The 15,931-nt window shown below is 41.5% G+C and overlaps 1 protein-coding gene across 4 annotated transcripts; it reads right to left on the minus strand.

Annotated features, from left to right (window-relative positions):
• Positions 1-8,978: 8,978 nt before the first annotated feature.
• Positions 8,979-13,133, minus strand: LOC115742254 (U-box domain-containing protein 44-like). Of its 4 annotated transcripts, none has more exons than XM_030676423.2 (4): positions 12,814-13,133; positions 11,738-12,493; positions 11,332-11,632; positions 8,979-10,790 (listed from the first exon to the last, which is right to left on the minus strand). In XM_030676423.2, exons 2-4 carry the CDS (start codon positions 12,485-12,487, stop codon positions 9,328-9,330), a joined length of 2,514 nt encoding a protein of 837 aa, XP_030532283.1. In that variant the 5' UTR covers positions 12,488-12,493; positions 12,814-13,133; the 3' UTR covers positions 8,979-9,327. The 4 variants fall into 4 exon arrangements, with proteins under 4 accessions (XP_030532283.1, XP_048134853.1, XP_048134852.1 ...); XM_048278896.1 differs by having other exon boundaries at positions 8,979-9,268; positions 9,299-10,790; positions 11,738-13,133; XM_048278895.1 differs by having other exon boundaries at positions 8,979-9,254; positions 9,285-10,790; positions 11,738-13,133.
• Positions 13,134-15,931: the final 2,798 nt, after the last annotated feature.

Below are 15,931 nucleotides of genomic sequence, written 5' to 3' on the forward strand. Positions count from 1 at the left end.
TTTTCACACAGCCTTGTGAGCTTCCGGGTTCTGCAATTGGAGCCATTCAATTGGCTATCCTAAACATCAGATGAAAACCCCTGCAACATATGCCTTTTAAGAAACGATTAGTGCTATCTATCAAATCTTCCCATGGTTATACATGCTTAAGTTAAAAACCAAATTCAGGTAGCAGGAAGACTCCCTCCGGCAAGCTGAACTGATTCTTATGGAGGTCGCGCTTCTCAAGATGCATCAAATGCAAGGCAGTATCTAAAATACTAACAAGTTTTCATCTGGGCAATTATCTACCAATTTCCGTGAACTTCTTTAAGGAAAACCACCATAGAATTCAGAGCTTACAAATACACCAAAGCTCAAAATGCTTCAAAATTTTCCAATATCACGTTTCTGGAAGCAGAAAGCCACTCTAGGCCCTTAATGAGTGCACACATTCATCTGAAACAAGGGATTCTCAATGCTTTTGGTGGGGTGGGGGCTATATTGCACCGACACGACACATCAACACGTAATTTTTCAAAAAAATAGAAAATTTCGACACGTTGGGACACGTTATATATTAAATGTATATATTTTTATATACGCATGATAAATTATCATTTATATATAAAAATATCGGCGGTGAGTTTTTTTTTCTTCTATTAGATATTCACGATTAGGTTTTTTGGGCTGGTTTGGTATATTAGTTTTGGAGTGGCTGGATATATAACTTAAGTAAATATTTTTTTTTTTTATAGATTTACATGTTGACCCCTAATTTATTGAGAATGCTTAAAATTAATCTCGTGCGTGTCAAAATAGTGTGTCAAGATGCTGGACTCTCATGGTGCTGGTGTATCTGAAGTGCTGACCGTGTGTTTGTCATATGTCGAAGAGTGTCGTAAAGTGTCGGAGAGTGTTCGACACGACACGGAGGCCTCCGAAAAGTGTCTGTGTAACATAGGGTGGGGGAGGGAGACCTCAGTATTTATTTAAAGTGGTCTGCACATTCCCGACTATTTGTGTTGCGACCGTGCATTATCTATGTCTCTGGAATCGTTCGATTCATTCATCCCAAAATGTTGAAAAGAGTTTGATAACAAATATATTTAAATTTTACTAATCAACATGCCTAGATAAATATATTTCAAATAATCTCTTTGCATAGCTCGAAATTACTCTTTCCTATTTCACTGTGCCACAGTTTAGCATTGTTCAAATTACCACACTTTTCGACAGAAAAAAAAAATTACCACACTGGCAAAACCCTCAATGAGCAAAGCTTCAGCTTTTGGATTGCAAAGAGGGAAAACTCTAATCTGGGCTCGTCGGACGCAAATATAAATATACCTCAACCTCTCTCGCTCTCTTATTTTTACTTTGCATCTCTCTTCTCCGATTTCGTGTTTCCATAATTGTTCGGCGTCTGACTTTCCGGGGACGCATGTTGCTGCAGGCGAACGGTGCGGCCGGAACAAGGCAAGGCCTTGCCAAGCATAAGAAGACCAGAGACAGAGTGGAAAGCGCCGAGGAGACAGGTAGCGGAGAAGCACGTAGAGTCGGTACTGTTCCAAGGGAAGAAGATGGGCGAGAGGACCAACATAGACAGACTGGAGCTGTTTTCCGGGGGGAAATCCACAAGGAGGAAGAGAGGAGGAAAACCGGCATCCTGCCGACCGTTGTTCTGAAGCGGAGCTCCCTGCATTAACCGAGAACATCGTCCGCCACTTCTCTCTCTGTTTCGTCTTAGGTGAAGATTGAGAAGAAGCTAAGAAATGCGCTCACGGATGGGTGGAATTTTGGTTTGTCGAATCGATTCATCTGGTCGCGGATCTGAACAGAAATCACGACACCGAGTTTGAGCTGTAGCAAATTCGTGAAGAAGGGGTTCACTTTGGCATCGGATCGAGTTTTGTTTGGTTTAACTAAATTAATCAGGTGAAGGCTTGGTTTTATGAGTTCAGTGGCCAGGCAGATCAGTTTTTCTTCGGGCTTTTTCCAAAGCAGAGTAAAAATAAAAGTAGTTACCAAATCAGGTTTAAAAAAAATATATTTATCAGACCAGTTGCCACTCGGCAGTCTTACTACCGAGCGGCACCTGGCTCGGCAGTGATACAGCCGAGCGGGGCTCGGGAGGCCCGCTCGGCACTTAAATGCCCCGCTCGGCACTTAAATTGCCGAGCTAAGTGGCAATTAAACTGTTGAGCAACCAAAACTTTTTTTTTTAAATTTTTTTGTTGTTGCTCCGCACTTTGAGTGCCGAGCAACAATCCTTTTTTTTTTTTGTAAATTTTTTATTATTTTATTTTAATCATTTTTTAATTTCTTTTTCTTGTTTTTTTAATCTTTTTTTATTATTTAATTTGTTTTCATTTAATCATTTTTTTAATTTCTCTTTCTTGTCACTCCATCTGCAGCCCCGTCGTCTCGTTCGCTCGTGCACCACGATGACGCACCTCGACTCGCCAGCCCTGTCGCCTCGCTCGTTCGCTCGCTCGCTCGTGCGTCACAATGACGCACCTCGACTCCGGGGCCCCGACGCTTTGCTCATTCATTTGCTTGCTTGTTCTTCTTTTTCTTGTTTTCTTTTAATCATTTTTTTATTATTCAATTTGTTTTCATTTAATCATTTTTTTAATTTCTTTTTCTTGTCGCTCCGCATCCCCGTCGCCTCGCTTGTTCGTTCGCTCGAAGACACGCCTCGACTCCGCGGCCCAATCGCCTCGCTCGCTCGTGCACCACGAACAAGCGAGGCGACAGGGCCACGGAGTTGAGGCACGTCATCGAGCGAACGAACTAGCGAGGCGATGGGGCCGCGGACGGAGCGATGAGAAAAAGAAAGTAAAAAAATGATTAAATGAAAGCAAATTGAATAATAAAAAATGATTAAAAGAAAACAAGAAAAAGAAGGACGAGCGAGCGAACGAGCGAGGCGACGGGGCCGCTGAGTCGAGGCGCGTCATCGTGGTGCACGAGCGAGCAAGATGACGGGACCGTGAAGCGACGAGAAAAAGAAATTAAAAAAATAATTAAATGAAAACAAATTGAATAAAAAAAAAGATTAAAAGAAAACAAGAAAAAGAAATTAAAAAATGGTTAATACCATGAAAAACCATCAACTGGTACACATGTGACAAATTTACCCTAAATTATTTTTTTGACCACGAAAAATCCCAACCTGGTACACTTGTGACAAATTTATCCCAAACTATTTTTTGACCACCAAAAATCCTAAACTGGTATATTTGTGATAAATTTACCCTAAACCGATTCTTTTGACCACGAAATACCCCAAACTAGTACACACGTGACAAATTTACCCCCCGTTAAATTGATTTAATATCACGAAAAATCCCAAATTGATAAACCCGTGACAAACAGAGGGTCAAAACCCCATATTGGTATACCCGTCCACCGTCACGTGTCATCAAATCAGCAATTTGTGAGTTAAATTTAACAAAAATTAACGGAGGGTAAATTTGTCATAGGTGTACCAGTTTGAAATTTTTTGTGGTCAAAAAAATAGTTTGGGGTAAATTTGTCACAAGTGTACCAGTTTGGGGTTTTCCGTGGTATTAACCCATTAAAAAATTATTAAAAGAAAATAAAAAAATTTACCCAAAAAAAAAAAAAAAGATTGTTGCTCGGCACTCTCAACAATAAAAAAATTATAAAAAAAAAAAAGGAGATGGTCACTTGGCGGTTAAACTGCCGAGCAACCACTCAGCTCGGCAATACAAGTGCCGAGCGGGTCTCCCGAGCCCCACCCAACCTTAAGATTGCCGAGCCAGGTGCCGCTCGGTAGTAAGATCGCCGAACGGCACCTGGCCTGGTAAATTTTTTTTTTTTTTACCTGATTTGATAATTACTTTTGTTTTTTCTCCTACTTTGGAAAAAAGCCCTTTTTCTTCTTGCCTTTTTTTTTTTTTTTGGTCCCCCCTTGTAATGGGACAGTCGAGATGGATCCCGGCATTGAACTTTGACTTACAGATGATGTTCCAAGCAAATTTAGAAGCACTAGTATTATTTCGTGTTTGCCTGTGATATCCTTCTTTAAGATCCTCATAAATGACGGTGAACTGCTCTTGCATTTATATTAAAGGGTTCCTTTCCGATCGGTGGGATCAATTCTGTTCTCGTCGTTTTTGTGGTCGTCGTCGTCTCTCCCGTACTGCGCGAGGAAGAAGAAGAAGGCATGGGTGAGGTGGGTTCAGAAGTATTTCAAGGACTGCCTGTGCAACGCCAAAGGACGAGGTGCCGTTTGGGTTCGGGCTGGAGAGCCTGGTGGGTCGGGGGCGTCGCCGAGATCCCCCAGATCATCACCAACTTCCGCACCAAGTCCAGCCATGGCCTCTCTTCTCTCTCTCTCTCCAGCGAACCCCTTCTCTCTCCCTCTCTCGTGAATTCAAATTTTGGATCTCTGCCTTCGCTCTCAGATTTTGCTGCTCCGGGGCTTTGACCGGCGGCGGGTACGTGGTTCGACGAATCTCCGTTGTTTTTCACCGTTGAGGAGGCTGATGAAGCCGTCGTAAGAGGCTGTGGAGAAGTGAGGGACGGTGACACCACGAATGTCAGGCCCTTTTCCCTTAAATCTGTACCTTGTCCAATTTGAATCAGATTTCTATTTTAGCCACTTTATTTCTGGCGCGGAATTGTTCAGAGCCTATATGATTGTAATATGATGTCTCATTGTCATACTTTTGACGAGAATTCACAGCATCACCTAACTCAGCATGCATATCGATCAACGATGTGAGAGCCAAAACATTTCACCTATCTCCAATTCCAAGCAGGGGTGAGCGAGCGGTTCCCCACCCGGTCCGGTTTTCGGACCGTCCAATGGAACCGGTAAACTATCCAATATCTCATGATATCTCAAAACAACACAATAAAGAATCGAGATAATCATATATAAAAGCATAACAACGACGGAAAAGCCGAATGATGGTCTCGGTGCTAGATGTACTTGTGGCATTTGAGCACCATAAAAAGAAGTCACTCTGCTATTATTAGAGGTTTCACAGGACTAATTGGAAGGTCATGATTGTGCTAGTTGCCGTACGATCTTAATGTACTAGTTTTGTGCAACTGACACAATATCTTGATGGAGAGAAAAGGGAATAAGTACATTATAAGTGTCATAACTTGTATACTACATTCATTTGAGTGCCATAACTTTCAAAAATCATTCACTTGAGTGTCACGTCGGAGCAAAATCGTTCACTTGAGTACTATAGCAATTTTTCCGGCGTGCCACGTCAGCTTTTCGGCTGGCCACGTCGCCTTTCTGATCGTCACGTCGGATTTTCCGGCGTCCACATCAACATGGCACTCGAGTGAACGATTTTTGAAAGTTATAGCACTTAAGTGAACATTTTAAAAGTTATGGCACTCAAGTGAACGCCGTACAAAAGTTATGACACTTTTAGTGTACTTTTCCTATAGAAAAGATAACGAAATCTGTACACACTTACCTTACCCAAAAAAAAAAAAAGAAGATAACGAAATCTGCTAAAGTGAGAATCACTTCCATGTATTTGCTAATACATGTCCAACATGCATGGTTTGCATAATCCCCATCACATATGAAAGAAAGAAAGGAAACTTTAAAGTTACGTCTAAGAAATTTAAAAAGAAATATTAAAATCGATCGGTCCGGTCGGGTCCTATACCTCGGGAACCAGAAATCGAATGGCCCGGACACCGGTTTCAATTTTAAGGATTGGAAACTGGAGTGTCGCCCTTTAAAATCGGAAACCGGATCACCGGTCCGGGCTGTTCCGGCTCGGTCGGTCCGACTTACTCACCCCTATCTCTAAGCACATTACGAACCCGTGAACCGATTTCCCTAGACATAAATTCCCAACTCCCTCGCAGGCTTGAATTATGCTTGCTTGCTATTGTCACAGGAGTAGACCTAAGGCCATATTTACACATCTTGAGGAATAAAACAAAAACATCATTAGACTATCTTGCCTGCACATACTCGCCCATCATTGAATTCATAGACATCTCTCCTGGGGACACCATCAAAAACCATTCTTTCTCCTTTTACCTTCCCCAACTTCGTCAGAAAATTTACCATCGAACTCTCAAATTCTAAAGTTTGTGTATAGTTAGATTTAACAATGAAGATTACCTGAGCATATTTACATGATAATTATGTAGAGCAACTGGATATTACAATATCAATTACGTTCAATCAGTATGAATTAATGAAGATAATAATCGGCATTTTATAGCCAATTCAGCCGATTCATGCCATCAATCCTCCTTTGCTTTTGCTACCGAGGGCTTTCCATTGAAAACAGAATAATGATCTTGTGGCCATATATACTCCTTTCTTGTTCGAGACCCTCGGGGGATAAAGAGATAATGCATTTTCTATGGTAATCATCGTCAAATCCAATGCCTAGTCGTGTTGCCACATTGGAGGTTTTGAACTTTTTACCACAGAAATTGCACCAGTCGTGGGGTATATTTAAGGGTGATCGGTTCTCGATCCGATCCCACCTAGGAACCCGAAACTGAATCGAAAGGACTGGTTAACAATTTCTAGGATCGGAAATTGGATCGAATGGTCTTGGGACCAGACCAGGCTGAATCAATGAAACTGGTGAATTATTAGTTGGGGTTTTCATTTTTCTTCTCTTTACGTTTTGTGGCAGCTCACCCTCTCTGTTCCCTCGCCATTTCTTCGTTGCTTAACCCCCTCAATAGATCGTTAGGCACGGAAGTAAATGGCATGAGAACTTTGCCGAGTTGAAATTCCAGGTCACCCCCACCTTCAAACATCAAACTGCAGACTTCCCCCATTCCCGTTCATTTCACACCCCGACAAAACCCAATCAGATATAAAATAAAGGGTTAATACCATGGAAAACCCCAAACTGGTACACTTGTGACAAATTTACCCTAAATTATTTTTTTGACCACAAAAAACCCTAAACTGGTACACCCGTGACAAATTTACCCTAAACTGGTACACATGTGACAAATTTACTCTCTATTAATTTTCATTAAATTTAACTATCAAATTGTTGATTTAGTGACATGTGATAGTTGACGGGTATACCAATATGGGGTTTTAACCCTCTATTTGTTACGGGTTTATCAATTTGAGATAGGCGATCTTGGGATCCGACATGTACGGTCTCGTGGAAGGCAAAAGCATTAGAGACGAGGTCTTCGAGCCATCGCCTTTCTTTGTAAGATCGAAAACTTGTTTTCCGTATCATTGTTACCGGGTTATCCCCATGGTCTCCATGGTCGGGATCTTCGCCATTGGCTGCCCCTAAGGCTTACCTATTTATGTCAAATCGTGAACCTCCTTCCTTCAGTAGTCTCTTCTTGTACGATGACACCATCCATAGCGCACGGATGGGTGGAGCACCAAGGGTTGTGTCCTCCCATACCGTAGCGGACCAAAAGCCAAAACAAAGTGACGATTTAACGAGGGGTGAATTTGTCACATGTGTACCGGTTTATGGTATTTCGTGGTCAAAATAATTAATTTAGGGTAAATTTGTCACAAATTTACCGGTTTATAGTTTTTGGTGGTAAAAAAAATAGTTTGGAGTAAATTTGTCACATATGTACCAGTTTTGGGTTTTTCGTGGTCAAAAAAATAGTTTGGGGTAAATTTGTCATAGGTGTACCAGTTTAGGGTTTTTCATGGTATTAACCCTAAAATAAAATAAAATAAAATAAAAAAGGAAAAAGAAAATTCTTCGTTGAAGTTTTCCCTATTAAATTGAACGAGCTAGTGAGCAAATTGTCAACATTATGTTTATAATAATAATAATAATAATAATAATAATAATAACCGTCACATTTGAAAAACAAAATAAAAAATAATTGGTTCAGTCATGGCGGTCCGGCTCCCTCATGGAATTTGGGACCGGACCGAAAGTCACATGTTTCAATTTTATAGAATCGAGAACCGTACCGGTGCTTTTACGAATCGGACCGAACTGGCCGATCCCGTCTGGTTCGGGTGGTCCATCTTGCTCACCACTAGGCATATTGGCACAAGGAAGAAGATACAACAAAGCACATTATGCCATCAACATCAAATGCACCATAGGATTGACAGCATAAATCAGCTGAACTGATCATGAATTTCGTTGATGTTGGGACTCAGTTTTATTGAGAAGTACTGATTTTGATTTTTTTTTTTTTTTGCGACCAAACAAATATAGAATTTTTCTGAATGACCAAAATTAAATTTCAATAATTGTGTGGGGCCATTTTCTAATTTCGAAAAGAATGACATGAAATTTCTTTTTTGGAACATGATTCTCGCCGAAGCATAGTTTCATTTTAAATTGTTATTCACAAGGACGTTGTTTGGATGGATTTGCCCTAACAGTTGCTGCTTCAGATCCCGAACAAATTGAGGCTATTGCTTGCCGCGAGGCCCTTCGTCTATGCGTTAATCGCCGACTTCGTGATCCAGTTGTTGTCGAATCTAATAGTAGTAATGTGGTTGCTGCTATTCGACATCTTCAACGATTGCCTTGCTCCATCGATGACGCCCTCTCTCTTCCGACAGAGTGTACGTCTTCTCCTATTCTGTAGGAATGTATTCTGCTATTGGATCGGGTTACATTTGGCCAATGCCCATGCACTGCAAACCAGGCCGCACACTGGCTGGGCTAGGCCCAGAGGCACGGCGTTTTACTTTGCAACTGGCTCTTGTACCCACCCCTGTACTTAAGGTCCTCCTTTGCCCGGAGGCCTATTTCTCTTGTAACTTGACTTAATGTTTGTTTCTAATAAAACATGCCTTCGATAAAAAAAAAAAACAATAAAAAAATCTTCTTGGTGACACGAAAAATAAATAATTTAAAAGATATATATTTTCTAAAAAATATCACTTGTATAATTATAATAAATAGACAAGCGAAAAATATTCTTATCATCCACAATAATATTTAAACATAATTTTTTATCGAAAACCAAAACATTGTCAATTCACAAGCTATTAACACTCCCATCTCAAACAATAGAAATCGAAAATGACGAGTTGCCAATACATTCTATCATACTTGAGGTGCTTCAAAACTACAAACACTTTCACTTTTTTATGAAACACAAAGTGAGCTATATTAACATTACATATGTACTTTATCCCTGTCAAAATTTACAGTACCCCATATTATTTTGACAAAAATAGTAATTTTTCGTTTGAGTACTGTATAATTTATACAGCGAGGAGTTTCCATGCTTCTTCCACTTAAGTAACTTACCAGCTGAGACCAATTATAACCAGGTGAAGCTAACAAGCAATACTATCCTGAAAAAGGAGCTAACAAATGATGAAAATACACTCGAAATGCGTCCCTCTCAGAAGTAGCTAGACTGGATTTGCAAGAGTTCAAGCTGTGCCAGTATTCTCGCCGCAGTCGATTTCAATCTGGAATTCGCAGTCTGGGCCAAATCAATGAGCACCATCTGAGCAGATGCTCCATACTTTAGTCTGTGCTCATCAATGCTGAAGATCTTCTCTAGCATTGTTAATGCTTTCTCTTGAGCCTTCACATTTCCTGATTCCAGAACTTTTATCAGGGCTGCGACACCCGATATTTTAGCCAAGTAATTGCTCCCGTTCTCGCAATTGTCATCCTGGATGAGAGTTCCGAGCGCATCTAGAACAGCTTCATCAGCTTCTCTCTCCTTGCCTTCTAGCGCATGAATCAGTGGAGCAACGGCGCCTGCTTTGACAATGCAAAATGTGCATTTGACTTTGCAGAAGCTTTCGTGGACTTCACAAAGTGCATCAGAGGAAGGGGACACACATAACCACCTCGATCTTTTAGATTTTGCAAGGGAGAATGAGTTTTGTGATAATTGAGCCAGCGCATTTGCAGCTCTGGCTCTTGCAAGTGGTGAACCGCTGGATAGCAACTTCACAAGGGAAAGAATAACCCCATGTTCTGCAGAAAAATGTTGCATTTTCTTGTCAGATGGGATAGTAAATCGAATCAGTACACCTGCAACGCTCTCTTCCAACCAGAGCTCGGCCTGATCTGTGGACGTTGAAGTCGCAGAACTAGAACTCTTTGCTGACAACAAAATGGGCAGTAAATTTGCCGTCTTCATCGCATCCGTCGCTTTCTTATCAGCAATAGGGATATTGCTCAGTATGCCAACTGCTGCAGCTTTTTCAATCATACTTATGGAGGTCGCTGTAATGCTGACCAGAGTGAATAAGTGGGATTCTCCCAGCTGCTCTCCCAACTCTTCTGGTGAATCTTTAGAAAGAGTGTAAAGTAATTTCAATGCGTCGGTTCTTATTTTAGGGTTACTTTCAGTGAGAAAGGGAAGGAGAAGTTGAAATGCACCCTTCTCCCTCATTTTCCTTTTAACTTTGGATGCACTAGGATGGGCTGCTATGGAGTTGAGAGCTTGTAAGAGGTGACACTGGATTGTTGGGCTTGACAGATTCAAAAGTGAGAGCATCTGTTGAGCCACTTCTGGATTGACCAAAGCTGATTCTGAATGAGCAATTCGAGCAAGAATAGCTGATGCAGGCTCCCGGAGAGTCATCAGAACCGATGTCACAGAGAAAAGTAGCTGAAGTAGATAGCCTACAATACCAGAGCTGACTAAACGCTGGATATTCTCTGTCGAGCTGGATAGGTCATGCAGTGCACCCAATGCAGACAGCTTAGCTTCAAGCTTCCCTGCACTGAACATTTTGACAAGGGGATTTATTGCCCCATCTTCCCCAAGAGAAGCTTTACTTTGATCGGTCAGCTCCATCCGCGAAAGAGCAGAAGCCATAAGAATTTTGCTCATGTCAGAACCTGCAAAGACATTTTGTCAATACATGACATCACATACGGCTCTGAAATCCCGTTAGATCTTTGACAGAGTTTGAGAGTTGTCAGCCTTAAAATACATATGCACGCACAACACGAGCTAACAATCGTATGTTGCGATCACTCTCTTCATAGTTCCAAAGCTCTGATTTACTTTTTGACGAGGCATATTCTAGAAACTGTGATATCAGGATCAAAGGGATAAATGCATTTCAGATATCGAATGTCTTCCATCATCAATTTAACTGGGTATATCTACCCTCAGCAATCCAATTGCACATTGATTAAGTGAAGGGAGGTCGGGGCCAGCTAGGCACTATTAGGTGTAGCACGCTAAACATAGCTTATAACTGGCGATTAGACACTAATCCATAGAACTCGCCTTTTAATCCACACGAAGGTGCAAGCACAGTGACTTGTGAAACCAACACATGATATGCCGTGACAGACATGGCTGCTACTGCAATCATTCGAAATTTTGCAACCACTCAAAATATGTGGAAAAGAAACTTGATGGAGACAATACCTTCTTTCAGGTACTGCACGAGTGGCTTGAAATATCCAGCTTCAGCCATATGAAGTGCATTCTGTGTATTGCTAGACAAAGCATTTAATAATTTGCACGCATCATTTGAGGCAATCGAATCTTCGCTGTTAAGCACAGCCACCAACATAACAATACAGCCTTGTAGTCTGCCAATTCGCCTCCTGACTGCGTTAAGATCCGAGAGACTAAGCAACAACCCCACCGCTTCCCGTCTCTCTTCCACATCCCGTGCCAAAGACTTTACTAGCACTGATAAAGAACCATCATCTGCCATTTTCTCCTGTAAAACAAGGTATTGTTATCAACTATAGACGAAAGAATCTCAAAGACTACACGAAGATTGTATTTGGCGGACCTAAATTGTAATCGACACGCACAAAAGTACCTTGTTTATGGCATCCTGTGAAGCGAGGGTTCTCAATATCCGCATGACAGTCAGCCGGCTATTCTGCTTGCCCACACTCAATCTGTTAATTAGGATGGGAACAATAGAATGTTCACTAATCCATTCTTGATTCACCACCTTTCCATTAACTACATGTTGCAACCCTAGAAGGGCGCATTTGAGCTGATCATCGTCGCCATACTTCAGTTGCAAAACCAAGTCGTTGATATCGAGATTAATTCTCTCCTCTTCTACAATATTGTCCTCCTCCTCCTCCACCTCTGATTCGCTATAAAATCCCATTTCACTGCTGGTGCTTGAACTGGTAATTTGACTGGTGGTGAAATTGGTGTTCATCAACTCTCTGTGCAAAGCGCTGATTTTCTGTTTGATTTCTGTCGAGATATCGAGTCTGGCAAAGAGCACAAGTCCCAAAGATCGACCGAGATCATGAGTCAAATCCTCAATCTGTTTCACAGCTTCTCTTGCGTTGGGGCTTCTAATCAAAGCCTTAGCCCGCCCAAACTCCTTGTCGAGCGACTCGACCGCTTTTCGCATAGGAGATGAGCCTTTGGCCTTATCATTATCGCTCAAATCATCGAGAATGGGCACGAACTTCTCCGCCAGAACTCCGAATTCCAACAGATTCTCACTCTCGGTTTCAGAGCCCTTGGCCATCGAAGCCACATCCCGAATAGAGGCCTCAAGCTTTGATACAAGCTCACCGAAGCTGCTATCTCTCTTGTCCATGTATCTCTAGAGAGAGAGAGAGAGAGAGAGAGAGAGAGAGAATCAGCCAAGAAAGAAGCTAACAAGGGATTCAGAGGGTAGGCTCATTTGGAGAAGCTGAAGGAAAGCATAAATAAATAGGAGAATTCAACGGAACCACGAGGAATGAAGACGGAGAAAATTCAAAAGACCGAGCAACAGCAGCGAAGCAAACGGTGTAACTCCCTCATTATCACTCCGTCCCAGACGGCAAAGGTACGAGTAAACACGAAGACGACCGAGACAAAGCACACACTCACGCCCGGACGATAACGAACCTCAAGACCAATTCATCAGCTACCAGTCGCCTGTCATCTTCCTTCGATCGAGCGGGTGTGAGAAATCGGCACGACCGGTTCGTCTTCGCAACACGAAACGACGCGCTCGAGGCCGATCGTCAGCGACGGCGATGGCTGCGAAGGACGTGGAGGGTTGGAGGCTTGCGGTTGGCGTTTTGCAGGGAGTCGGATATCCGGAGTCAACGTCAGTCGTCTCTGATTCGCGACTAAAGAAATCAATCCGTGCGTCGCCCGCCATTGTTAATAACCCTTTGCTTCCAGTCGAAGGTCGCAATCCAACGGAACCGAGTCAAACTTCTTCTTCTCTCTCTATTCTCTCTCTATCTTCTCTCTCGGGCTTTTGCCTTGCTTTGCATCTTCGCCCTCCGTGCGTGACGTGGCTTTTCGCCCTTTTCCCTTTTCTCTTTCGAATCTTCTTCTTTTCTTTAAATTCCTTTCCCAATTAACTAACTCAACTTTATTACTATTTAATATTTATATGATGTTTCGTGTAACGGTAATCACCGGGGTCAACTAAACAAAGTTTAGTCTTTCTTTAATTTTCCGAGTAATGACGAACAGCTCTCGACAAATTGCTGGGTAATTCATGGTTTCTCTTTGGTTGAAAAAGTCAATTACCTGCTAAGGCAGAGCTTTTTAAAAACTAAACATGGGGATCGCGCACATAATTAATCACCATATTTAATGATGATAAATAATAAAGGAAAAAATGACACAAATAGTCCTCAAATTAATAAATTTTAGCTCAATATGTAATGTGGTCTCCGAACTTTCAATTTGTTCAATGCGATCCTCGCACTGTTGAAACATGTTTAATTGTGTCCATGAATTTTAAAAAAAATATTTAATATCGTCTCGAAACTTGAATTAATAGAAATACTACATTGAACATTTTCCTATAGTTCAAAAACTAAGTTCAACATATTTCAAAAGTTCATGGGCTATATTTATCAAATTAAAAATTTAGGGACACATTGCAATTGAGATAAAGTGCATGGATCAATTGGTCAAATAAAAAGTTTATGGCCACATTGCATATTGACTAAAGTTCAGATACCATAAGTGTTATTATCCCAATCATGAAAGTTATTAAGAAATTAACTTTAATTTATAGTCGGGTTATGTGATTGTAATTGTTTCGAGGGATGTATATTTGGAGTTTACTTGCAAGAAACGCAAATTGGGGTCCACATAAAAAGATGACTCAGCGTTGCCAGAGGTAATTCACTCGAGACGAAAAATTAAGGAAAGATAAGGGCACAAAAGCAATAGATATTTATTAAATGGCTCATATTTAATTATAATAATAATATAACACATCACTTGATAAATCAATTTTGTGAATAGTAATCCTTAGCACTTTCTGAATAGATGATGCATTCCTTTCGTGATATTCTTATTTTCTTTCTTCTGTGTGTTTATATTGGCATTAACTTATGGCAACCTTTTAACATGGGCCGTTTGTTTCGTGTCCCAAGTAGGCAAGTTCTCCCGTACTCGCGTCCCCTTATGGGTAGAGCTTGTGGTATTATCATAGTGAGTAAGCATTATATAGGGGAAGAGACAACTGGATCCCTAGGAGTGGTGTCGGGACGGTTTGTACTAGAAGTTCTAGGTTAAATAGAATATACCTTTAGGAACTACGAAGGCGGGGTTGGCCTCACGTGTACAAACCGATCGGGAGCCGATGCCGCTTTCTTGATGAGGCCATGACGGGCCGAAATCGGTTGTGGTGCCTAAAGTATTCTAGTCGTCTTACTCGATGTAATGGATGTCCGAGTTAAGTTGGGTATGGTATAATTCAATACGGGAAAGCTATACACCTAAGTGCTCTATGGAACAACTATATGATTATGGCTGGCTTGGCTTGGCTTGTCAAGTGCCGCACGGGCTAATTCCGCGACCGAGATCTATCGATCGTGATTAGGAGTGTGCAACTACGCGTGGTTTACCCGGAACCTGGATTAGACCACCCAAAAAAATGGGGTCGGGAATCGGTTCCTGCTCAAACCGGTCCGGGAGCCGGTTCCAATTTTTGGGAACGGGTTGAAATCAGCCTAGTTCTCGGTTCTAGGTGAAGACCCACCTAGACCGATTTTATAATCGGTTTTAGCTACTGTTTAAAAAAAAAAAATCATGTCTTGCTTCTTTTGCCAACCTTGCCAACCTTGTGAGTTTCGAAGTGAACTTCAAGTCTTTTGACTTACAAGATAAAAGGAGAGATTATTAGTGGATTTTGGTGGTAGTGCGATAGGAAGAATTGCACTTGTTAATTCAGCATTTTGTATGATCATTATTGCTTTTGGTTAATTATAACTTCTATTATTATATTTTAAATTGTTACTTTCGATGGATTGTCATTTTTATTTCTCATATCAAGGGTTGTTGCTTTTGGCGGATAATAAGTTTTATTATTCAACTTTTAATTAGGATCATTTCATCAATACTCGTATTATTTTGATGCGAAAAATGAAATAAAAAAAATAAACAAAAGAAAAACAGGTTCTCGGGTAGACCTTGGAACCGGATTGAAAAACATATCGGTTCCAGAACAAGTTCTAGGACAAATAAGATTGGTTATTGGTTCCAAAAATTGAAAATTAGTTATAACAAAGTCGGTTTCGGGGTCTAGGTCTAGACCCTACCCACCCGATCCATGCTCACCCCTAGCCGTAATAAATGGTATTAGAGCAGGATTGCTCCAATTGATGGTTGATTCGGGGAAAACCTGCGGTCTTCCCGGTCCTTTGAGGGTGGAGAGTCATCACCGGAGTTAAGAGGGGCTCGGACAAAGTGCGGCTCTCATCTGGCTTCTAGCATGTCAATGGGGCATAGGAAGGAACCGAATTACTCACTGAATTGGAAACGTTCCTGGATCAATTTGGCGAATCTCAAGATAGGTCCGCTACCACATTTTCAACAAGGGAAGAAACCTCCATTGGTTTGCTGAGATCAGGAGAAACCTAGTAGATGGAAGGAGGCGTTGCTAAGGGTGTGCGGTTGGCGAGAGATGCCACACTTGTCAAGGGAGTACAAGTGATTGGAGATTCGCGAACAGCTTTGATCGGGGGAAACTACCAGTGAAATGGAGTTATTTTATTAGGCGAGCGTTTGGAGCGGGGAAGCA

This window comes from Rhodamnia argentea, chromosome 5, assembly GCF_020921035.1.
Source record: "Rhodamnia argentea isolate NSW1041297 chromosome 5, ASM2092103v1, whole genome shotgun sequence".
Lineage (NCBI taxonomy): Eukaryota > Viridiplantae > Streptophyta > Magnoliopsida > Myrtales > Myrtaceae > Rhodamnia > Rhodamnia argentea.

What these genes read in the sequence shown, in the direction of transcription:
- LOC115742254 (XM_030676423.2), bottom strand. Translation starts at nt 12,487, where the DNA reads ATGGACAAGAGAGATAGCAGCTTCGGTGAGCTTGTATCAAAGCTTGAG. An exon ending in CACAGGATGCCATAAACAAG is followed by an intron (nt 11,633 to 11,737) that starts GTACTTTTGTGC and finishes CTTGTTTTACAG; the next exon opens with GAGAAAATGGCAGATGATGG. An exon ending in CGTGCAGTACCTGAAAGAAG is followed by an intron (nt 10,791 to 11,331) that starts GTATTGTCTCCA and finishes ATGTCTTTGCAG; the next exon opens with GTTCTGACATGAGCAAAATT.